This window comes from Mustela nivalis (assembly GCF_964662115.1).
Source record: "Mustela nivalis genome assembly, chromosome: 4".
In the NCBI taxonomy this organism is placed as follows: Eukaryota; Metazoa; Chordata; class Mammalia; order Carnivora; family Mustelidae; genus Mustela; species Mustela nivalis.
Window position 1 is genome coordinate 51,560,101 of NC_139023.1, and position 26,129 is coordinate 51,586,229.

The 26,129-nt window shown below is 37.3% G+C and overlaps 2 protein-coding genes across 15 annotated transcripts in view; one reads left to right on the plus strand and one right to left on the minus strand.

Annotated features, from left to right (window-relative positions):
* The window catches only part of KCNIP4 (potassium voltage-gated channel interacting protein 4), a 1,147,911-nt gene extending 1,143,057 nt beyond the window's left edge, over positions 1 to 4,854 (plus strand). For all 5 annotated transcript variants that reach the window (XM_082728683.1, XM_082728687.1, XM_082728685.1 and 2 more), the window contains 3 exons: positions 1,129 to 1,233; positions 1,808 to 1,870; positions 3,371 to 4,854. In XM_082728683.1, coding sequence (XP_082584809.1) covers positions 1,129 to 1,233; positions 1,808 to 1,870; positions 3,371 to 3,418 — 216 coding nt within the window. In that variant the 3' untranslated portion in view covers positions 3,419 to 4,854. The remainder of the gene's footprint in view (positions 1 to 1,128; positions 1,234 to 1,807; positions 1,871 to 3,370) is intronic.
* Positions 4,855 to 5,553: 699 nt separating this feature from the next.
* On the minus strand, positions 5,554 to 25,580 carry PACRGL (parkin coregulated like). 10 transcript variants are annotated; one of them, XM_082727337.1, is made up of 11 exons: positions 25,413 to 25,580; positions 21,375 to 21,442; positions 21,094 to 21,252; positions 20,916 to 20,962; positions 18,156 to 18,196; positions 17,859 to 17,924; positions 16,037 to 16,127; positions 13,564 to 13,698; positions 13,020 to 13,127; positions 8,936 to 9,016; positions 5,554 to 6,354 (listed from the first exon to the last, which is right to left on the minus strand). In XM_082727337.1, the coding sequence occupies exons 2-11, from the start codon at positions 21,424 to 21,426 to the stop codon at positions 6,298 to 6,300; spliced, it is 837 nt and encodes a 278-aa protein (XP_082583463.1). In that variant the 5' UTR covers positions 21,427 to 21,442; positions 25,413 to 25,580; the 3' UTR covers positions 5,554 to 6,297. The 10 variants fall into 10 exon arrangements, with proteins under 10 accessions (XP_082583463.1, XP_082583467.1, XP_082583466.1 ...); XM_082727341.1 differs by having other exon boundaries at positions 21,094 to 21,248; positions 25,413 to 25,477; XM_082727340.1 differs by lacking the exon at positions 20,916 to 20,962 and having other exon boundaries at positions 21,098 to 21,252; positions 25,413 to 25,567.
* Positions 25,581 to 26,129: the final 549 nt, after the last annotated feature.

Consider the following 26,129-nt stretch of genomic DNA (forward strand, 5'->3'; position numbering starts at 1 on the left):
TAGTAGCTGGATGCCCTGGAGATATTAGGTACCTCTTGGCCCTTCAATTCCTTTCTATCTCTATGTTTAACACAAACATGCTGATCTTACATGTGCCACATCTCCTGAATTCTGCTTAAATCAGATAAAATTCTTGCTTCTTATCTAAACTCAAAACATCTTAAAATGTTTTACCCATGAAGTATAAATTATAAACGACTTTATCATTAATAACAATTGAATTCTCTAAAAAGTAAATGTAATATTACATCGGTATTACCAATTTAATCTAGACGTTTACATGGAAATTTCAATATGAAGAAAACAAATGTGAAACAATAAACCTGCATGTCTGAGTAATTAGATATTATTTTTACCAAGATTGGAAATGACAAGTCAAAAGCTAGATTTTATTTTAATTAAAAAATTAATGAAATTTCAAGGGATTTCCCAGGCATACATACTATTTTGACTAAACTACATGTGTAATTTCTTAATTTAAAGCCATAGTAGGAAAAAAACAAGGAAAATCCTAATAAGCTTTGAAACCTATCAGTTAGTTTAGCGTAAGCTCATGATACAGAGTTCCTTCTCAGTAAAAGGAAACTGATAATCAACATATAAGATATATAATATGGGAGTGCCTGGGTGGCTCAGTGGTTTAAGCCGCTGCCTTCGGCTCAGGTCATGATCTCAGGGTCCTGGGATCGGGTCCTGCATCGGGCTCTCTGCTCGGCTGAGAGCCTGCTTCCCTCTCTCTCTCTCTGCCTGCCTCTCCATCTACTTGTGATTTCTCTCTGTCAAATAAATAAAATCTTAAAAAAAAAAAAAAGATATATAATATGTAACGCAATAAAACAAGGTAAGTCTATAGGAAGTCTATGGAAATCTAAACATTAAACCAGATCATTCCTTTCCTTTCTTGGATATGTAGGAATTTACTTCCTTTTGAAATCAAGATTAGAATTAATTCTTACGTTCTGACCCTGCTGCTCTTAAGGCACGAAACGGTTGGCTTTTCCCCTGGAACAACCAAAAGGCACTTAATGGGAAAAAAAAAAAAAATTCAAAATAGAACAGGAATAATCTGTCAGAGTGGTTTCTTCATTCAGTGCAAGCAGCCTCATGTGAGCACCTTTTACTTTTCAGGAAATGCTTGATATAATGAAAGCAATATACGATATGATGGGTAAATGCACATATCCTGTCCTCAAGGAAGATGCTCCTAGACAACACGTCGAAACATTTTTCCAGGTAGGGATGCTAGTAGAAGTCAGAGACAGAGTGAAAAAGAGTAAATGTCCTAATGCTTGCAAAGTATCACAATAATTCAAAAGAATGCAAAAGAAAAAAAAAAAACTCTTACTGAAAGGGATAAAACAATAGAATATTAACCATCATGTTAATTTCATAATTTTGGTTTTGAATTTATTAGAATACTGATAACCACAGTTATTGAACATTCACTATATCCTAAACAGAACACTAAGAAATCGCTGTTTTACATGTTTTTATGTTTGTTTTCAATAAATTCTCAAAAGAATCCTTATGGTTATAAATCCTTTTTAGTCTCAATTTATAGATGAGAAAACCAAGGCTCTGAAAGTGTCCACAAACTGGTCACCACATGGTACTTGAAAAGGGAACAGACTAACAGCAGTTGGCCATAGGATTCTTACACTAAGAAAGGACTAGCTCGTGTTCTGAAGCAGTTCTTCCCTATGAAAAGAGGCTGGTGGACTCTTCAACAGCTTCAGCTATGAGGGTATCAAGGGAGGTTATCAAGGGAGAAGTCTGAATAGTGTTTTGTTCTTTTCTTCCTGAACAGAAAATGGACAAAAATAAAGATGGAGTTGTTACCATAGATGAGTTCATTGAAAGTTGCCAAAAAGTAAGTAATCCCTTTTGTTTTCAGAATAGCCAGACTAAGTAGAGTCAGCTAGTCACCATGAACTGAGCAAAATACAAAGCTGACCTAACCTTACCACTTGTACACAGCTGAGAGAAGCCTACCACTCTGAAAACCGGCATCAATTTATAATTCAAATAATTTACATTTAAAGAGTGCCTACCCTGAGGAGAACTATGCAGAAACCCCTAAACATACAATGTTACACATACACTGCATTTTTCTTTCCGAAATCCTTTAGAGAGTATTTATCACTGAGGGTTAAAACATATGTGAAATTTGAACTGCTCTTTTTTCACACTGAGCGTATAACGTATTATCTCCATAGACTGAGAATTCCAGTACAGCAAAGTATACATCACAGGCCAAGTGTACAACCAGTTTCTGCGGAGAACACATTGCTTTAATGTATGAGCACCAGAAATGGCTTTTTGGTTGAACCAGTAATGGTCTTCAGTCATAAAAAATAAAGAGTGGAAAATTCAGAGGGAAAATCCAAAGCGGCTTTCCATTATCTGGTGGGAGATCAGTTTTAGCTTATCTATAATTATTTGACTTGATGCATGGGTGGAGCATTAAGAATTACTAAGATTAAGAATTAAGAATAAATACTTTAAAATAAAATATAGAGACAATGAGGTTAGTTGATACTTTAGCTTTTTAATTTTTGAATTGATACACTTTCCCTTTCTTGGTTTCTGCTTGCTTTCCAACTCATATTTTGACATGGTGGTCTTTAAGAGCATTAAGTTGGTGTCATCAGTCTGCTGGGGCTGTTCCTTTGCTTCTAGCCCCAGAAGTTAGCACAAGGTCAGCTACTATTTACCATTACTATAAGCAGCTCACCAAGTGCCATTCACAATTTCCAAGTGCCCCTATAATGCACAGAGTTTATCCCCTGGTTTCTAAGGAATATGCTAAATTGAACACAACCACGGGCCAAAGGTGGCTCTCAAACAATCCCTTCCCTGGCAATTTTTAAAGGCTCCTAAAGGCCCCACAGACCCAGAGAGAGAGGTGAAAGGACTATAGACAGGTCTCCCAACCCCCAAACTCCAATCCTGAATGGAGTTGGCTCTTAGCTCACACACAAACCCTGTTTCCTTCTACATGTACAAGGCTCTGTGACTTGGCCTACGATCTACCTGGAATCCCCAAATTTGCCTGTGCTCACTTATTTTTGGTCCTACCCTCAGCGCCTCTCTACTGTCCATTCTGGCATTCCAATTTGAGAAATATTCTCTATTAACAGAAGTAAGATTCAAATGAAATATTTAAAGCCTGCAGATTCAACAAAATGTAAAATGGGCTCTCCATACTTATCTCTATGGAAAATGAAAGGATGGTATTTATATTTGCAAACACTTAGTATTTGAGCTTTTGGTTTAAGCAGTAGTGGGGGAGGCAGTACTTAGAGGCAAAACAGTGTACTTTCCCTTGCAGAGATACTTAATTTAATCCCACTGTGCTTCTCCCTTACAGGATGAAAACATAATGCGCTCCATGCAGCTCTTTGAAAATGTGATTTAACTTGTTAAAAGCATCCTCAATCAAACAGACAAATGTGAACTATTCTACCACACTTAAAAGTTGGAGCTACCACTCTTAGCATAGATTGCTCAGCTTTACACTGAGGCATATTATGCAAACAAGCTTTGTTTTAATATAAAGCAATTCCCAAAAGATTTGAGTTTTCCAGTTACAAATTTGCATCCTTTTCATAATGCCACTGAGTTCATGGGATGTTCTAAGTCATTTCATACCCTGTGACTATTCCAATTAGAATCTGGCATATAGTTTTATTGATTCTTTAGCCATGGGATTATTGAGCTTTCACATTATCAGTGATTTTAAAATATCAGTGGTTTTTGCTACTCAACCGGATGTATTCAGCCCCAGGATTTTAAATGGTTTTCTAAAATATTGGCATCTGCATTTAATTTCCAGAAATTAATTTTCATGTTTGTATGCTGTAATTCCATTTATACACTAAGTAAACAAGATTACTATAATTAAAAAACAAACACACAGTCCCAGTTTCTATGGATTTGCTGCCTTCTGTTAAAGATATTCATTTATCTGGCATTTTTTATAACATGAAACAAATTAGTTCATCACCAGATGTCAGCATATGCCTAATAAAGCTTATTTAATAAGCATTTCTTAATTTTTCATAATACATATTATAGCCAAGGCCTACCTGATGTATATAATTTTGGATTTGTCCAATCCTACAGGTTGACTGTTTTCTATTGTGTCATTATGTGGAGGTCCCAGAAGGTGTGGAACAAAGCAAAGATGTTCATAGGTATATGCAAAGGGTCAAGATATCTGCCCTCTGTTACATGGTAATACTTAATGCCAAGTAATTCCTAACAGCATTGAAGGCCTATTCCATCCCCTTTCCCTTGACTCCTTCAAGGTACCTTTGTTTTACATGCCATTCAGGGCCAAAGAGACCTGGACTACCCCCATGCCTACAGAGGACAGAGAGAAAGCAGAATTCAGTTTGAAACCATCAGTGAGTCCATTCTATCCAGAACTACCATACCAAAACTTCACTGAAAATGAAATTAAATGCTAAGCAATTTACGTGGACTGTATTATGATTTTGCTCATCATAGAACTCCAACAATTCAGATTCTTTTTGCTGATCATAAGCCAAAATCGTAAAGTTGCCACAACACTACTAAGGATACAAACACCCTCCCTGTTTTGCAGAACTCTCATAAAGAACAAGAAGCTACAGTAGGAGGAAATCTGCAACTGTTTTTGCAACAATAAATCAGGTTATCTATTCTGGTGTAGAGATAGGATGTTGAAAGCTGCCCTGCTATCACCAGTGTAGAAATTAAGAGTAGTACAATACATGTACACTGAAATTTGCCATCGCGTGTTTGTGTAAACTCAATGTGCACATTTTGTATTTCAAAAAAATAAAAGCAAATAAAATGTTTATAACTCTACTGGTCTATGTTATATGCATTTATTTCAACAAATTTTATAAATACTAAATTAAAAATGCTGTGTTTTTCTTATGGCACTGGAGGATTGTACATATCTTTGCCTTATGGTGGCGCTAAGTACGCTGGAGAAGAGTAAAAGCAGGTGCTCGTTTTAGCTTAATATGATCTAAGGATGTAACAGGTGAATAGAGACCCAAGAAGAGACTATCCCAGACAGGAGGACCAGGAAGGACAAGAGCTCCGAGGGATAAACAGGCATTTCTGCAATTAGGACTCTTCAGAAATTATTTGTACTCTTTTAAATTCCAGCTGTGAGACTGTATCTGCAATGAGAATTGCAAAGAGGTCACTCCACGTATTTGAGGGATGGAGCAAGGTGTTCTTCAGCGGTGCTGAGATATAATATGGCTGCTCCCCCAAATAAAAGAGTAACCCTAATCTCCATCCCTCCAAAAGTAAGTCTGCTTTGGATCTGGTGTGGCTATTCATGTCCCTATGGCCTCCCTTCTTTCCCTTAGGATGGAAAGTCTTATTCCTGTTTTCTCTTTCTCACTCTTATTCCTTTCTCTTGTAGAATGATCCAGGGTCAGCTCCTACAATGTCATCACTGAGAACTATGCCTATCAAGTAGGTCTTGAAAGACTTTCCAATTAAATTAATTGTTAAACTTAAGTAAACACAACAAAATCACTGGGTACATTTAAGAGTTTTAAGATTTTAATTTCTGAGTATCTTCAAGAAATGAGTATCTCCAGTATTTTCAGACTATGAGATACAAAATTAACATTTACTTAAATATAAACAACTCCTAAAGTTTAGATAGCTTTAAAGAGGTGTAATAAATAACATACTTACAAGAGAATTTACATATTTAAAAAAATGTCTTAAACTAGAATACTCTGGAATGAAATTTTTCCAAGTATCCTACACCATAAAATACATATTTACAGACAATAATTAACAGTGAATTCACAAATGTTTGTCCACTACTTTAAATTTCTATAGCATTGATAAGTATAAAACCCAAGAAATGACAAAACGTCTAAAAATAAGTACACAGCTACAAAATGATTGTGAAAAGGGCTATTAATAAAGAAAGGCACTAGAAAATAAATACAAACACATCTGCTATAACCCAATAATGGTTGTTCATACCAAACTGTAAAATATGAAAAACCAACCCCACAAAATTGTACTATTATAGAACTGTTTTTAATAGTTTTCCATCATTGACCATACTATTTTTGTTGTTGATGAATAACTTTTACTATGATTCAGTGGTACTGTATACTCATCTTAATGAAGTAAATAATGAACGGTGGCTGTGACTGACAGAAGAATAAACGGAAATGGAAGTAAATCTGAAAAGGTTCCAAAGGTACCTATGGTCACCACTTAACACCTGTCACCAGGGAGTAACAATATTTCTGTGGGCTCCCTTCTTCAACAGCATATGGAGCAGTATGTTGGAATTTTGGATTTGATGATGATAAGGCTTCCCTGTCAACAGAAAAAAACAGCTTCATTAGTATCACAAAGCGTTGTCCTAATAGGTATTCCACCTATAGGAGCATGCTTAAAAGAGTATCCAAAACTCAAAACAAACAAAATGGAATGGGAACAGAATGATGGAATGAGAAGTGAACTTTTTTCTCAGTTGAGTAAAATACAGGTTGTCTCCTACCATTAAAAAAAAAAAGTACTGAACTAAGGAAGTAGTTAGGAACCATACCACCAGTATTTGAATCCAGCTTCTGCCAGTCACTTCACTATCAAATCTGGGGCTATTTATTTCTGAGACTCAGTTTCTAGATCTTTAAAGGGTAATAACAACAAATTTACCCCTGAGAGCGTCAGTGAGGATTCAGTGAGTTTAATGTCCACAAAGTACTCAACTGAGGGTCGCCTGCCTGGGTGGTACAGTCTGTTAAGCCTCTGCCTTCGGCTCAAGTCATGATCTCAGGGTCCTGGGGTCAAGCCATCGTGGGGCTTCCTGCTCAGTGCAGAGCCTGCTTGTCTCTCTCCCTCTGCCCCTCGCCACCACTCATTCTCTTTCTCTCGAATAAAGAAATAAAATCTGTAAATAAATAAATAAATAAATAAATAACACCCAACTGAGGCCCCGACATGTAGTAACTTCCCACATGCTCAATCAAGATTGTGGTGTGTAGAAGTATAGTGCCTATAATTTAGGACGAAAATTAAATCAAGGTAAGAGTGAAATGAATGCTACTTAAGGCAGGTAGCAAACTGATCACTTGTAAGAAAATGAGAATGTGCCTGGAGCAGACTTTCCTGTCTCTCCAGAAGTTGACTGTTTCTATCACTGGGGGGCACACAAGCCCCAAGAAATGAGAAACTGCAATACTGAGAAGACCCTTTTAAAGACTCATCTCTACTATTTAAAGAAAGATATATAGACATTTTAAGGTTTTAGTAGGGAAAGAACAGCATTTATTAATTTCATGAAAGATTATAAAGTACCAAAAGCAAGCATGATGGTCATTAGGCCACCAGAAAGTATGATCAATAATTATATTAATGGTATCCCAACAGAAATCTCTGATCAAATATAATTATTAATTAAAATATCATGTAAGACTTTAGACAAATGAGAAAAAGTCTAAAGGAATACACAATACTTAACATCATCATTTTTTAAAATTCTGTATTAGCAGGATTCCAAACTAATGAGAATAAGTGGCAGTAACAGGAACTCCTTGTTAGCTACCTCTGTGGCCCTGGGCTGGTCATCTACATCCCTCTGTATTCCCCTTTCAAGTTTATTTACTTGAAAACTATTCCCTCCTCCCCATTCACCCTTGAAATCTAACACACTGGGCCAGTCCCTTTCCTTTTGCCCCATTCCACAGAAAGTGTGAAAAACACCTAGGGAGAGTTTCAGATTGAAAGCTGTGCCATCAATATTTAGCATCTGTTTACTTGCATTTCACAGGGGAGGAAATGACCAATTATTTTGCTTTCCAATTCTCAGAAGTGCATTTGCAAGCAAAAAGAATGTCCTTTTTGCTGAGAGACACTGGATGGGCTAGGAGATGGTTTTGTACATCTCAACAAGGTGTCTGAATGCTAATCCTCCACACACAACAAAGAAATCTAGGGACTTACTTCCTCCTCCTAAACTTTTTTCTAAGCATTTCTCATGAGAAGAATATAACCAATTTTAAGTCACTGGAATTGGTCAAATTAGGTAATTTACACAAAGCTTAAACTAACACTTCTGCCATTTTAAAACTGTATATGGTCACACAAATTTTCTTTATAATTCCTTTAGAAAGTACCTCCAATGAAACTAAGTTCTACAATACTAAAATAATCACATGCAACGTTATCATTCAGATCTGATTAAATGTAATCTCCAAACAAGGTGGGATCACTGCTTTACAGAAATACTTCCAAGACTACATGACGTGAACACTTCTTTAAAAGATGAAAATTCAATTAACCTACTTATTTGACACCACACAGAAAATAATGAGATTCCCTCCCTCCCACTCTTGCTTGCAAGACTCCTGCTTGCAGGAGTCATTCTTGCATGTGTATGCATGTGCACACGCATGTTCCAGAACATGTGCACTTCCAGACATGGTATTGCAGCCATTTGGGGATCGCATTTCAATCCTTGGATGGGAAAACTGTCAATTTTTTAGACAGAAAAGACGGCAAATGAAAGAAAAAAAAGTACATTCTTCAATGAGCTCTCTACATTAATGTTTCTTCTCTGAACTTTCCTATGGTCTAAGCAAAAACATCCAAAATAAAAAAAAACCTGCAAATCTGCACCACATGGAGTGCCACATAAGCACAGACAAAGTGTATAGGCCCAGCATTTACACAGTCTGGTCTGGGTCCCAATGTTCAAAAACTATGATCCATGCAAGACAGAAACTCTGAGCTCTCATATGAAAATACTATGAACTCCACATGATTACTTATGGCTGAAATAATACATTATATATAGACAATTTTGTAGTGTAAAAGTAAAAAAAAATATATATATATATATATGTATATATACATATATATATATATATGACTTAAGGAATAATGTTTTACTTACATTTCCACCATGCTGTTCTAGCTTCTGTAATGCACTGGTGATTGGCTCTTTGAATTTCTTATCCCTCAGTCTCTTGGAAAGCTTTTAAAGTAAGATTGGGAGAATGAAATGATTTGAAAATCAACAATATTCACCCCAGGCTTAAGTAAACTTCACTAAAGAGTATGCTAACTAGAAATAAAACCACTGAGACCTTACTGTATAGAAGTACCCAAATACCATTTCATTTGTTTTAGACTCCAAGGCTTCTTTCAGAAAATATCTCATTGAAATTTATACATAATAGACCCATTAAATTTGTTAAAAGAGAATTCATATTATTTCAAATCATGCGAATCCTATAAAATCTGGTACAGTATGGTATCCAGTGTAAGTTTTCTATGAAACTGCATACTTTTCCATTTTGTATTTTGCAAGAGCATTTGGAGGACCATGATGGAAAGCTAAACCTCTTAAAACACATGTTTCCTACAGTGTAAGAAAGGGAAGAGACAAAAAGGAGAGAGCATTCACATGAATGACCCTCTAACAGTTAGGACATTCAGACTACAAACCACAAGACCACCTGTCCCTAGGCACGGCTTGAATGGGCTTTAGATAGAAAGGTGGAAGTCTGACTGAAAAGGGAGAGCACAAGGTGAGGGAGGATAGTATCATACGAACAAAGAGGAAAAAACAGCAATTCAGATCATCAGGTACAACCTATAATAGTGTTCTCCCACCAAATGTCTCAATTACTCTACTCACCCAAAGACCTAAACATTTCAGCCTAGAGCAAGACTTGATCATGGCTCCACTTTCTGGGAATACAAATGAAGCCCATGCAAGAATTAGTCAGTGATCAAATACTTATAAGGGCCTGCCCTAGACTTGGTTTCTGGTTGTTCCTCTTCACATGGATGGAAGAAACCCAAGACTGCTTCCCATCACTGAGCACTGAGTTAGAAGCCCTTCTTGAGTCAGGTCAAAACTAAAGATGAGGAAGGGTCAGAATATTCCCCAAAAGATAAAAATGTGAGGGGCGCCTGGGTGGCTCAGTGGGTTAAAGCCTCTGTTCGGCTCAGGTCATGATCCCAGGGTCCTGGGATCCAGCCCCACATGGGGCTCTCTGCTCAGCAGGGAGTCTGCTCCCCACCCCCCGCCTGCTTCTCTGCCTACTTGTGATTTCTGTCTGTCAAATAAATAAATAAAATCTTTAAAAAAAAAAAAAAGATAAAAATGTGAGAAAAGCAACTCTAAATGAGAGGACAGATAGTCCTAGGGATGGACAAGAAAAAGTGCCTCTTGGGGTACCTCACGGGCTCGGTCAATTGGGCTTCCAACTCTTGATCTCACCTCAGGTCTTGATCTCAGGGTCACGAGTTGAAGCCCCTCACTGGGCTCCATGCCCAGCATGGATTAAAAAAAGAAAAGAAAAGAAAAGAAAGAAAAGAAAAGAAAAGAAAAGAAGAGAAAAGGAAAAGAAAAAGAAAAAGAAAAAGTACCCCTTGCAAAATCAGATCTTTGGTTTGCTTTCTGCAGACCCCACTACCAAGGAGCAGTGGCTTATGGGCAGATCCATGAAGCACTACCTCCAGAATCATCTGATATCCTTACTCAAAAAGTACTAGAATTCTAGAGTCCTACACCATAATTACTTAACCAGGATCTCTGAGCAAAGGCCTTGGTTCTGCATTTTTATCAAGATTTATTTCCTCTTTCCACCAGGGTCAGTGGAGGTCTGAACTGAAGCTAAGAAAGGATGTGACTTATTTTGCCTATGAATAAAATGAGTTGTATATGGGCTCAGTAACTGGTTTTGAAATTCTTTTTCTAGTCAAGGAACCCCTTCAAATAACATCTAATGCAGAGGTCTATAAACAAAAATATATGTAAATCAAAATGGAGTCTTTCTGGCTAACAGGGGTTAAGTGAGGTAAGGAAGGAGCACCAAAGCACCTCAATGGATTGTCAGGGGTGCCTGTCTCTTGGTGGTGTGCACTAACAGACCAAGATTTAAACCCACATGGCCTATTTCGGCTATGGAATACCACAGGCATGTGAACGTCTGTGTGTTAACCAGACCTTCCCAGAGTGCTGACACTCCAGAATGTGAAAGGCCCCCTTAAGTCAGTCCAGTATAAGAAAAGGCAGGGTTCTGGAGAAGAATGTGAGTGACCAAACATTAATGCTACTGGCCCAGAAAAATTAAAACAAATAAAGAAACTTACATAGTTTAGTTGTTAATCTGGCTTTTTTCTTTCTGCCCTGATGGGTGGGATTGGGAGGCTATTTAGGAATATTTAGGAAGTGAAGGTTCTGGGCCTTGCTCAACTTCAAGTGCAGGAAGGATCCATGTGATTCCTTTTCTTGTATATCATATTCCCTTCACCTCATTCCAACCTTCTCAGTGGATGTCCTTGCTACTTATTTCTCCCAAAAAAAACAGAAACCAATCTCCACAAGGGCAGAGAGCATATCGTTTTTTGTTCAGCATTATAGTCTAAGTGCCTATAGCATAATAATTGGCACAAAATGGGAGGCCAGAGAGCAACAGATTTGTTAAAATATTGCTTGTCTGACTGGAGCAATCAATCTAAAATGAGCCATTTTATTTGTTAGGGTGAAATTCCTGTGTTTATTCAGGGACAACCTGCTGAATAATGTTTAGACATTATAAGCAAAAACCTGCCAGGATTTTCTTCCTTCGTTCCCAAGGCTTCCCACATACTAAAGTTTCAGAGTCCATTCCCACGTGTCTTCTCCCTATCAAGCACCTGGTGCTGGTGGGAATTCATCTCCCACCATTCCTAGACTCAGCACAGCAGTCCTGATAGATTCACTATCATCCCTACTTTCGACAGGCTTGGTCAAATGTTCCTGGAGTATATTAGTCTCTGTAGAATAAGAAGTTAAAGTTCTGGGATCTCTCAGATAAATGGGTCCGGGGAAAAAAAACAGTGGAACTATGATCAAAATACATGCTTCAACTCTGAACTACAGAAAGATGAACACAGAAATTCTGGCTGTGGGTTATTCCAGCAGGGACTTTCAATTGTTTATCAGTGTGTGCAGTAAAGGATTAACTCTGCCTAAAGAAAGGACTGGTTTTTCTCCCTGGCTCCTAGATGGAAACCCTACGCCCTTGGTATGACCTGCCAGGTAAGAGTATCTTTGTTTCCCGGGGGGCCTTGGGCCACAACTCAACTCAACTTCTGGAGAGGCTGGAGACTAAGGTCAGCCATGCATACAGCCAGTCATGCTGGCACGGTAGGCCCCTAACATGAACATGCATGCCTGGACACCACACTGAGGTGAGTTTCTCAGGATGGCAATACTCCTTGTGTGTTGCCACATATCCTTGCTGGAAAAGACCAGCACTGTCCACACAACTCTGTTGGGAGGAAGGACAAGTGGATGCTCCACACTTGGTCCTTCCTGGGCTCTGCTCTATGCACCTCCTTCCTTCATTGATTTTAACTGGTATTCTTTCTGTATATTATTAACTATAATAAACTGAAAGACTAAATAACAGCTTTTCTGAGTCTCATGAGTCCTTCTAGCAACCTATGTGTTGTCTTGGGGACTTGCTAAACTGTCCAGTATCCAAGTGAATACTTGTCCTCAGGATTAAACTACACTTAAGAGGAAAAAAAGTCTCATCCTGAATACTATTTACAGACTCACTAAAAAACTTACAGGGAAAAACAAAGATGAAAAACATGGCTGTGGCAATGCACAATCACAGGTATATACCCCTACAGGAGGCATCCTTATAATTCATGACTAATCAACATGGGCATAATATCATTATACTGTCCTTTAATTTTTGTCCATTCAACTTCTGCTTGCTTGTTCTTATAACCCTAAGTTCTGCTCATGTAAGTGCTTTCCATTAAAAAAAATTAGAGAGAATACTGTACATTTGTAAAATGTTTTATGAACTACTAGGTCTGATCTATATTTTTTTTAAAGAATGATGGATTTTTTTTTTTAAGATTTCTGAATCAGTTAATGATTAATCTGAAGCCACTGAATCATGACAAGATACAGACAGGGCATGATACACCATTCACAACCACTCTCTCATCTTTTCAATACTTACACTTGTAAGCAGATGTTTCAGATGGTCATTTAGAGAAGGACCAACAACTATACTCAGCTGCACGAGAGCATTCAGTCCTCTTGCAAACACTTCATCATCCATGTGGACCTGTGGGGTTAGTTGGGACAGGAGAGGGAAGAGGAGAAAAGAAAAGTTAGAGAAAAAGAAAGGTCAAACCAGAAAAAAGTAAGATTGAACATTCAAAAACAGAAGATAACCAACCTTTAATGCTATACCATCTAGAAACAAAAAAATAAATTTCTAGCTTGACTGAAACACTAACTGAAACTTATCACAGCATGCAGCAAGACTGATATGAGTTTTATTACTTTCTCCAATTACTCCAAATGTACTCTTTCTTCTATCTTTCATATACCCTCTAAAGGTGTCTTAAATAAGTAATTATTTGTCCCTGAATAAGTGTGGCCTAATTTTGCACATGCATCAAAATCACAGGTAAAGGACCAATATAAATACAATTTAAAAGAAAAAAGACATAAAGAAGTCTAAATGACCACAGGAAATCCAAATGAATAGAAAATACCAGAGCTGCCTTTAGCACAGGAATCAGTCTTGGAAGCAAAGGTACAGCTTTCTCAAGAGCTCCTTGGACCAACAGCAATTCTCTAAAACCCTCCTTCGACACAAAGGTGTATGGATGTTTAGTCTCCCTCAAACCCTGTCAAAGACAAAACACAGAAACAAACAAGACACAAAATTGAATCCTCACTAGTCTAAATGAAAATAAAGTTTTATTATGGTTTTCCTAATCATGATTTATAATTTCAATAATTACAATTTCAATTACACTCAGAAACTGTGGAACAATGGACATACATGAGACAGGAAGAATTTCTACCCACAGCAAGAAAGAAAAATGTTTTAAAAATCAAAGGAACGGGAAAAAGGGAAGGAAAAGCAAAGGAAAAATAAAGGAAATAAGAAAGAGAACAGAAGGAGGTAAAGAAAGGTAAATAAAAGAAAAAATAAAAGAACACCCTAAGACACACTAAGATACTAAAAAACATTTTGTATATACTCCCAAATACTGCCTAAAAGCATCTAAAATGCTGGTTTATAACCACCATTTTAGGGCATAATTATTGGATCTCCTACCTTTACAGTGACTTTACAACTTGTTTAATGAGTTTCTAAAATATTGTTCCCTTCATATTTAAATATTTTACATTAAGGTATTTTTAAAACATCATTTCCTAGGTTCAAAAACCAATGTAAGATTATAAATGTCATTTTTTTACTTTAGGATGTGAAATAAAAATATGAATAAAAACCTGTATAATCTCTTTCACCCTAAATGCATCAGCAACTACTAGATAGTACTCTTTCATGATTTAACCCATCACTCTGAGTCAAGTTAGAAGGGCCATCTGGCTTTCTGTAAAAACATCAAACAAAAAAAGCAATAGTAATACTCCCTCAGTTGGACTTCTTATTGTCTGTGAATAAATATAACTAGCTGCAAAGTCATGCCTAAAAATAGTAATTTTCAATCAATTTGCCCTCTAGACCAAACTACCTGCTTCCAACAGTGATCAAACATTTCCTTTCCTGGATGCTTTTGAAAGCTGTGCAAGCCAAGCACACCAGCACCACTTTGCACCACAGGTTCTAGCCTCTTAAGAGTGCCCCGATCCCATTCATTTTAGAGATGAGGAATCAGGTCAAGAGGTGAAGTGGATTTCCATAGTGGTGGTCCTGTCAGTACTTCCCCATTGTTAAGTGAGTAGAGGCGAAGGCTAACAATCTACCCAACACAGAAATAAAGGCAATGGTGTTTGGAAAATAAGTATTTAAAGGACTGACTTTATGTGATCTCCATTAAACACAGACTCCCTCTAGGGACTCTCCAAATTAAAGTATTCCCATCCCGTTATGATTAGCTGGGGCACATTTTCAAAGGTGTTACTATAGTACTGATTCATCTAAAGAATGGTTTGTTACCATATACAAAAAGTTTAAAATTCTTAAAAGAACAAATGAAACACTGATAGATTTTAGGTTTTCATTTTTTTAAATTTTTAAAAGATTTTATTTATTTATTTGACAGACAGAGATCAAAAGTAGGCAGAGAGGCAGGCAGAGAGAGGGAGGGAAGCAGGCTCCCCGCTGGGCAGGCTTTAACCCACTGCGCCACCCAGGCGCCCCACATTTTAAGTTTTTAATACCAAGTTTAAAAGACTTTGATCAAAACTCAATTTCAAAATAGGCTACCTATAAAAATATACCACTATCATACCAAAATAATTCTGCAATAAATTAAAAAAAAACAAAGACAACAAAAATGATCCTTAACTCTTAAAAAAGACCAGTATCTATAACTTAAATACAAGACAACAGATTAATTCATTTCTCAACTTGTGACTCTAACAAAAGGAATAAATTTTACAGAAGAGATCACTAATCCACCTCAAGCTAATACTCTGCCAACTTTTTCCTGATATAAAATGTTAAATAATATAAAGGAACTGATCAGAAGTTTTCCTAAAATCCTCTATTAAAAAATGATCTCCGTGATATTGTACTTAAAATGTACAGGTAGACAAAAGCCCAGAGACTTCTCCAAAAGGACGTTTAAGTAGTTAAAATCAGTTCCCTATGAAACATATGCTCATATTAAACAGGACTGGTTGTGTAGAAACAGATCACTCGTTATCTGATGCAGTTTAGATTAAATTGTTGATGTTCTACTGAAATAACTAATTCCCTATGACTTTAAGTACTTTTATTTTGGGAATTAAGTATGAATATTTCATCCACTTATCTATAAAATCCTGTGTAGATTAAGTTGTTTATAAACCTGATTAATCAGTTTCTAATAAACTTATATTGATCATAATTAATTCCTAAGGGAGTGTGGTATTTTAATGACATCGATTGACTCTTGTTTCCAGAGCAAAGAATAAGATTTACTGATGCATTACAAAATAATACTTAATATAATTTTTAAAGTTTTTTTTTTTCCATAAACATTCAGGAGAAATGGAATATACATTTACCTCAGCTAAAGTAATAAGAAGAGGATCAAATGGAAGATTTTCAGGAGGACATTCCCACTGTAATCTGTGTTTCACTGAACCATGGACCAATCTAAAATAACAAATATCAGTGAACATAACATGGGCAACGTAATTATATCCTAAACAGTAATTATCTAACATATTCCTACCCTTTCTATAACATAACCATACTAGAACTATTCCATAACATGTAGGGATACCATAACTTGAAATGGTATTACAAAGATATCTTATGCAACAATGTCTATAATCTCACAAACTCCTACTCTTCTGGTAAAATTGTTTGATGGCAAAACTAAACTCCACATTTGTTAAGCCCACAGTTTCAGAACTCAATCATACTGCTGTCTGTGAGTCTTAATACAAATGCTACACTTGACATGTTTCAGTCATAATTAAAACAGATAACCTACAGATGTGCAAACAATGAGAATGAGAAACAATAACTTGTTTTATATGGAACAATATTTTTCATATATGGATAACTTAATCCTAATGATCTGTGTAGACAAGGCAGATTTTAGCCCTGCTAAATGGAAGAAAACTGAGGGCAGGAGGTTAAGTAGCCCACACCAGGTTAAAAAGTGGTAGCCCCTTCAATTAGTCACTGCTGTTTTGTTTTATTTTGTTTTAAACATTTACTGAGACATAACCAACATTCAACAGAGGCGCCTCTGTGGCTCAGCTGGTTAAGTGCCTGCCTTTGGCTCAGTCATGATCTTGGGGTCCTAGGATCGAGCCCCTTGTTAGGTTCCCTGCTTGCTTAATGGGGAGGCTGCTTATCCCTCTGCCTCTGCTTCCCCCAGTTGTGCTCACTCTCTCTCTCAAATAAATAAAATCTTAAAAAAAAAAAAAAAAAACATTCAAAAAACTGCACATGGTTTTAAAGTATAAAATTTTATATGTTTTGATGTGTGACTACATCAATGAGCTATCATAATTATGACAGTGAACTTACACATCACCTTCAAATGTTTCCCTTTTGTTGTTCTCAACTTCTTGACACCTTCTTTAGCCTTATTTTCTTCATATCAAGAGACCTTGGTAACATTTTTACTATTTTAGCAACCATAATTGTGTGGAGTGAGAAAGGGAGGTACAAGAAACTTAAAATACAGTCTCAACTCAGAATGAGAATAAAATGAAGAATGTGAGCTTATGCGTCCAAATCTGAAGATACGACGAAAAACTGTATTTCTTGAATTTCAGACTACAGAAAGAATGTTGTGATTACTCTTTTTACAATGAAAATAGTATTTTTCATCATCTAGAACAGGTTAAAACTGGATATACTTAGAAGAAATAAATGTTTCTTGATAGTGAAATCTTAAAATGGTATCACTCTATTAGTAATTGTATTGTTTTCTTTAGAACAGTTCTGATGTTTACCCCGAAATGTACTCATTAAAAAATATAATTTCAGTAATTTTTAAAATTTTTGAAATATCATTTCAAAAAATAATGAAACAGTTTTGTTCAATGGTCAATTTTCAGTTTACAAATAAAATAGGCTATTTATTTGCAACTTGCCCAAGCCTATGAAGGCTTATATTATTTCAGAAACTGGTTCATTCAATTTCTTAAATTATAGATCTATTGGTAATTCTATTTTGGAATTAAAATGATCTTCTTCAACAATATCCCACGATCTATACCAGTTCAACAACCAAAGCCTGAATAAAGTACCTATTTCAACCTCCCTAGTAAATAAAGATTTCAATACATTTAAACTAAACACTGTTATCGATTTTACTCAATTATTTTGAATAATACGGTCAGTTATAACCTGTATTGATTTTACCTGCAAGGAATCCCTCCCTTAGAGTAAATGGCTGCAAATGCAGAAGGAGCTCGTGATTGTTCACCAAACTGAAATAAAAAATGAAAAGAATATGATAAATATATTATCACCTCCACTTTGTGAAGGTACCTAATCAGCTTTAATCCTATGAGGTCAGGGGCGAGTGGACACCCTGGCTTTCAACCCACGACACTGGTACCAAGTGCATCAACCTGCTCAGCAACAAAACTGAGGAAAATTATCAACCCCTCAGTACAGGAACCCCAAACACGCGTTCTCTACTTCATTTATACCCCTAACTTGTTTTGGAAGGCTTGAAGGAAGCTGGAATTACATGTCTAATAAATATAATACAGATAAATACTATTAAGAATGAACATCAAAAATAAATATAGTAAAGGTAATACATTTTTCTACTATCTGCCACTGTGTTCTTTCAAGGTGAGGGGTCCATGGAAAAGGAGAGGTAAGTATAGAGAAAGCAGATTTGTTTTCAGCCTCCAACACATCTCCTACTTGTCCTCCAGGCAAATGTCTGGACAGTCAGGGAACCTGTAATTTCTCCAAACTCATTTTACGCTTCTCTAAAAGAGAAAGGCTTAGGATGGAAAGGGGTGATAGAGCTGAAGATAGAACAAGGCTCTCACAAACATATGCCTGGATGTGTCTGCTTAGATACAAAACTTCATAATTTTGCATTTGTCTATGTATTACCTTAAGAATACATTAAGTCTGTATTCCCAAAGACCATGTAAGAAGCAACTGATCACAACAACTGAATAACCACAGCATACATAATTTCAACATAGTCGATCAGAGACACAAATAATTTAGGCACAAAAAGTAAATTCACATGGTACTTGAATATAACCAAATGAAATACAGTTGTCTAAATTACAAAGTACAAACTTACTAATCTATTTTAAAGATGTAACTAGCTAAAAAATCTTTAAAAATAAATGCAATAATTAAAAAATACATTTAAGGGCATAAGTTTAGAATTAACTTTTTCCTCTGGAAAAGCACATGTTTGAAGTTAAAACACATAGATGAAAATTTCATTAGCATATAATATTATAATAAGAGATTCATTTATAAACTTCAATCCACATTCTGCATAATTCAAAGAAATTCTAATATTTCATTCATCTAACTAAAATTCCTACTAAGAAAAATATGTTTTAAAAACTGTTTTGGGGGCGCCTGGGTGGCTTAGTGGGTTAAAGCCTCTGTTTTGGCTCAGGTCATGGTCCTGGGGTCCTGGGTTCAAGCCCCACATCAGGCTCTCTGCTTAGTGGGGAGCCTGCTTACCCCCATCCACCCTGCCTGCTTCTCTGCTTACTTGTGATCTCTGTCTGTCAAATAAATAAATACAATCTTAAAAAAAAAAAAACTGTTTTCAAGTAATCATATTATATAGGGAAAGCTGAAAAAATATTCTTCTACTGAGGGAAAAGTTAAGACAACTTAGGGCTATAGATACTTTTTTTAGTCAGAGCAACTATTAGCAAATGATCTTACTTTTTGAACCTATAGGTCATATAAATAATCCCTAAATTTCCAAAACATCCACCAAGACAAAATTTCTGATTGAAATTCTAAGCAATTCCTTTCTTTTTCTTTTTAACTCATTTTAGATATAATCATATTTTCATCCTCCAGGTCCCACATTATCAAAATTTTTTTTTTTTACCAATGGCTTTGTTTTGTCAATTTTTACCCAATTTTACCAAAATTCCATTACCACACACACAAAAAAACTGTTGTCCCTTCATTTTTTTTTTTTAAGATTTTTATTTATTTATGACACAGAGATAGCGAAAGAGGGAACACAAGCACAGGGGGGCTGGAGAGGGAGAAGCAGGCTCCCCGCTGAGCAGAAAGCCCATATGGAGCTCGATCCCAGGACTCTGGGATCATGACCTGAGCCGAAGGCAGACGCAGATGCTTAACTGACTGAGCCACCCAGGTGCCCCGTCCCTTCAATTTTTAACCGTATCACTACAGACCATATTTCAACTCTAAAATAATCAACCTTATTAAATACACCCCACTATCCTCAGTTAAAAAAAAATTTTTAAACTTTTGATTCAAGTGAAATACTCAAAACTTACACACATTTATGTGCATAAATTATAAGTATGCAGACCAGTGACTTCTCCAAAACAATGGTGTAATAATACTCAGGTGTGGAATACCTGAATGTTACCAGCACCTTAGAAACTTCCTCAGTGCCTCTTCCCAATCCCTAACTACATTTTTTCCCCAGTGGTGAACCCTATCCTGACTTCTAACTGACTTACTTTGGATTGGTAGCTTGTACAGATCTTAGACATTGTCTTGTATAATATACTATCTTCTCAGGTCAAACCATTATTTCTCAAAATTTTCCTTCATTTTTAATAAGTTTTAAAATTAGGGCTAGTTATATTACTACTTTCAAAAGTTCTTCCTTAAAGAGAGGAAGAAGACTCAAGTGTCACCATCAATTCTCTCAACTAAACACAGGAAAAAGAAGCAAGAACAAGAAGAGAGCAGGGCATTCTTCAGGAATTCAACTTGATACTGTGCAAATTACAGAAAGAAGGAAACACACATGCTTATACTACTTTTCATTTGTAAAGTCAGAAATCTTCTGCCCTTGGCCAATTCATTGTATCCTTGCTGTATTTCACCTGCCATCTAAGTCAGTGTCTCAGCCACTCTCATAATCCCTTTTGAAGGCTGAAACCATGATCATCTTACCCTATGCAAGGCTGGGCAGACACCACCTGGTTTTATAGCACAGGTGTGCTCGCTTTTTGGATAATTCACTGATCCACATATTTATAGATCATAGCAAAATGGTCGGAGATGTTTATGCAACTAGAAGCAGGTAATTGATCCTATGTCAACTGAATACAAGTTTATTCATTGATGTTAGGAAGTAAAAGAACTATATTAAATAAAAATAAAGCTGATGTGCAATTTACTTTACACTCTAGTACACTCATCCATGAATATGATAGTATATACCATAACTAGTTATTCTCTACACCTTCTCACTTCCATACTCACATCATTTCCATTCTTCATCATGATTACCATATGCCTTTTGTCACTAGCTTAAATGTAAGCAAAAAAAAAAAAAAATTACAAACAAAAGAAACTTGGGACAGCATTCAGAATGGTTCAACAGTTTGCTAAATGTCTATTACTTTGAAACAATCTGCTGAGTCAGGAATGTCTTTTTTACCTACAGGGTTAATGGTCTTAGGGTTAAGTTTATCACTTGGTCGAGGATGAACTTTTCTTGCAGTCTCTGGAGAACTGGTTGAAGATGAGGAGTTGCTTTGTTGAACTGTAGTCCTATGTTTTATTTGCATGCTTGATGATGTCCTTTGATCACAGCTACCTGGAAAAAACGGAAGATCAACAAAAAAAGAGGTGAAAGAGATAAAGCTCCCTCTTATCTATCTGTATAACAATGTCTATTAACAAAATTCACCTTTTCATTTAAAAAGCAATGTTCTGTACCTGCCTTTCTGTTTCTCAACTGTACAACTCCATGGCACTCTGATTTCTGCATTGCTTCCCTTTTATTCCTGCAGTCGAATGAGACTTGATTTCAGAATTTGGGGAATGAGGGATTCATTGAGAACGTAAGACCAACACAGAACAGAGTAGAAAATACAATAAAAGAGATACAAAAAGGGTATGGCATGGAACAAAATACCAGAAAGACTAATGAGAAAATATGAAATTATATGAACATCAATAACTATCAATAATAGCAAATGGAAAACAATCTGTAAGAAAATAAGATATATAAGAATAAACTTTTTTTCCATTCATACTGTCAAAATATGTTTTTAGAAACTCAACTGCAAACTTCTGGCTATATTCAGAAAATATGGACTAGATATCTGAAAGGAGAATGTGGTTGGCACATCCCCTAGTATCTCTATCTTCTCTGGCCTCTCTATTTCCAAAGTTCCAAATGCTAACATCGGCGTATCGAGTCCTGTTTTTCAAGGGACAAAACGAACTCTCCTACTCAGTACATTACAAGCTCCTTAAACTGAATATAACCAAAACTAAGGTTATCACACTGAAGTTATGGACCCCTTGCTAATTCAATGTACCACCAATTTTCTGGTCCCTCATGATGAAAAACTTAAGATCTTCTTTCTCTATTCTTTCCCTTCACTTCCCACACTCAACTCTACAGATGTGATCAATGTGGTGTGATAAGATAGAAGGAGCTATTGGCTCAGATTGGGGTCTGTATCCTCATCTCTACCAATTACCAGGTTTATGAATTTAGGTAGATTATTTAATCTCCCTAAATCTTGATTTCCAGACCTATTAAGAGGGGAGAATAATACAAACCTATAAAGGCTTTTACTGAGGATAAATAAGGTAATATATCAGTTGCTTAACCAGACAGTGATGGTTCATTGCTCCCTCTTCCTCACTTTCCTCTTTTCTACTAACAGGAGGACTCCAGTTCGCAGTGATAATTTCCTGCCTAATCAGATTACTTCTAAATTTTCATCTCTACCAAAGAACTCTCCATCACACGCACCCAAATTCATATACCCAATTGCTTGCTGGTATTTCTAGGTCTAGCTCCAATCCCAAGCTGTACACCGTCTTTCCTGATCTTCTCTGTTTCTTGGCACTCTTGATTCCTTGGCACTCTGATTCCTGCACTGTTTCCTGCTTATTGCTAATTGATTACTCCATTCCTTCACTTGCATAGCACTCCAGTCATTCTTCCACTAGAGCATTTCCCACTTTAAGCTTTTGTTATTAACTACACTGTAGGATCTTCATTAAGGTAACACAGGTGAAGCCTTCCTCCACTTCCAAATGACAGTTTTTTAAATATGTGGGGACAGACTCAACTCCTTAGTTTTCTCTTCTTCAGGATAAACACTGATGCTTTTTCCAGTGATTCCTCATGAGATGATTTTCATCTACTTGACAAATTAGAAATCTTCACAAGGATGGAACTCCACATAATTCAGTCCCAAAATATTTCAAACGTGATGTGACCATTTCAAAGTGCCTTGGAAGAATAAATTAAATGTAGGATTGTTTCATACACAGAACAATTTTAAAATGCAATTTTCTTGATTTAATATAGTCACTTAATTTTCTCATCCTACTACTAGCAGATGACTTACCTCCCAATATCCTACTTCACATTCATTCCCACGGCATTTTCACAATTATGATAATCAATGCCTCACTGAATTTTTCATACTACTTTAAGATAAGGTAAGGAAGGCTTTAAATATGTTGACCTAACACTGCATTTCAGTGAATATTCAGAGACAATCTACTATTGTCTCAAGTTTCTGTTTTGAGAAGGTCCTGATAAGAATAGTATGATCTAGAAATAAATAAATCTGTCTCTGTTTCTTTGACTCTGTAACTGGGGGTAATTAAAGTAACTACTTTTAATGTTGGTGAAAACTAATAAATTAATATTCCTTTTGATCATAAATTTTAATAACTGTCATAGCTGAAAAGAAGCACAAAGATCCTACCCAGAAATATAAGGAAAGCAGAGCTGGCCCCATCAAATCATGGTGTATATTTTCCAACACTATCTACCCAACCTACAAAGTTTTTGTTGAAACAAGAAACTTCTACCTTCCTTTATGTGAAAAAGATGTTCCTGAGAGGTACTAGTAGGAAGGTGCTATGTTATATTTTGAATGAGCTCAAAAAGCCATGGAAACTCTTCATTTATTTTTTTTTTTTTTAGATTTTATTTATTTATTTATTTGACAGACAGAGATCACAAGTAGGCAGAGAGGCAGGCAGAGAGAGAGAGAGAAGCAGGCTCTGCACTGAGCAGAGAGCCCGATGCGGGGCTCGATCCCAGGACTCTGGGATCATGACCTGAGCCGAAGGCAGAGGCTTCAACCCACTGAGCCACCCAGGCACACCAAGGAAACTCTTCATTTAAAAATCTTTCATAAAACATGCCAGAAAACTGAGCTCCCAAAGGTTTTATGCATACAGGTCAGTTTTTACGTGTAATACACTTACATAACTTCCAGCAATAACATCAAAACACACATACTCAATGCAAACACTTCTATACCTACTTTCAAAAACTCTGTATTAGAGAGCTTCTTTCCAAAAAACAAATATTTTTCACTTATTGTTAGAAGTATCACCCTTTACCTTACAAATTAAGTATTCTCAAAATATTAATATATTAAAAATAATATCCATCTGGCAGGGGTGCCTAGGTCGCTCAGTTAAGCATCCAACTCTTGATTTCTGCTCCAGGTCCCGAGATTGAGCCCCCAAGACTGGCTCCATGCTCAACAGAGAGTCTGATAGAGATTCTATACCCCCACCCCTCACATTCTCACTCTAAAATAAATAAATAAAGTATTTAAAAACATATATCCATCTGGGAGCATACGACTGACAAGACTGATTCAGGAGTTGTCTGTAGAAGAAAACTGCTTAATTTATCTGACACTTAACTCTCTTGAGTGCTTTTCCATTAACACATGAAGGGTGGTGTAAAGAGGTAATAATGATGAGAGGAAGTGAAAAGGTAAGAATTATTGTGTGCTACAAATATTATCAGTCACAGCTCATACTTTTACAAAACAATACAAAGATTCTAAATAGGCACTAGAATCCACGTGACCCAAACATCTAAACGATGTCATAATATCAGAGAGCAAGCAGACCAAGCAGGATCCACAGTGGAACCCTTACTTTCCCTTAGTTTCCTTAGGTACTGCAGCCCATCTGCTCATCTGAAAGGGGCTGTGGATATCTGTGTCAATGATAGGAAAGCATAATTTCATTTCATTATTTTTGGATAGGTCACATACCCTATTTCCTTCCCCATATGCATTTTCTTCTTGCACCACGCTCTGAGACCACTACACTACACAGTGTGCTAAATTATCAAGGGGCAGAAGCCCCGTTTCTTCCTATTTTCTCATCCATTGTTTAGAAAGTTCCCAAAGTGTAATAGGCACCCCGCTAAAGAAGCCATGCTCCATCTCTAGAGCTCCTTCAAATTCTAGAGTGCAGCGACAGAGCCCAGTATCCACCCATTACAATTCCTTTTTACCATAAAATAAATCCAAGGGGACAGCACTGAGTCTTAAAATTTGCTTTCTATTTTCCTACCCTCTTCCCCTCCATCACCATACATTTCCAAATATTTAAGAATAGTTCAAGGCCAGGCTGTTGTCAAAGTTAAAAAATAAGCGACTTGTATGGTGGGGGGGGGGCAACAAAAAAAGGGGGCTTTTTTGTTTTGCTTTTAAGGAATAGGGGGAGAGGGTGGTGGCAGACGGCCGGTTTTCCATTAAGGCCAACGAGGGCTACTCTCCGCCAAAGCCAGACCTCTGGGAAGGAAGGGTGCTCAGCACCCTTCAGGCTCAGCAGCTCCAAGGTCCTTGGCAACGGAGTCTGGCGGCCTTAGCAACAAGCCAGGGAGAAAGCCGGCAGGGCCGTCACAGCGCGGGCGGCACCGAGGAATTCCCGCAGCCCCGGCCCGGGGCACCCACAACCTGTTCCTACCGCGCCTCTCTCCCGCGGCGACCCGCACACCAGCCCCCACGCCGGGTGGGACTTTTGCTCGGCGCCCTCTCCCAACTTCCCCACTCCGGTCACCGGCGGCCGGGATTCCGGGAAAGTGAGGCTTCGCCCGGTCCCCGGATCTGGCGGCGCCACGTAGTGACGTCAGACGCATGCCGCGCCCTCGAAGCTTGCGTCTGGGAGGCTGCCCAGGCGCGGGGTTGAAGAGGGTTGCCCTGGCAACGAGGGCCGGGAGTTGAAAAGGGGAGCTTCCAGCTAGCCAGGCGTTGTGGGGTGACAAAAGGGCACCTAGTGGAGGGTCTTTAGGGACTGATGAGAAGTCCGGGGAGCAGAGGAGAGCACAGACTCCGAGTTCCTAGCGCCACGATTTCTTCCCAGTCTGTGTACCTAACTCTTCAAACACTTCTCTCACACACTTAAATACTGTTTTCTCCACCTGCCCTAGAACCTGAGACCTCGGGGCCTGGAAATGCAGCCCCAGGGTTTTGTGGGGTGGGAGCCAAAGCCATCTGCCTGCCCAGCTGTGGAATTTCATTTCCTGTCATAACTTTCTAATTCACATGCCATCGTGTTCAACTACAGAATACATCCCTATTTTAATAAGGTGCGTGTCCTTTTTAACTTAACATCATTTTAATAAAACTGATGCTGCAAGAAAATGCATGTCCTCTTGTGTTTCCACCAAAAGCAATTTGGGTT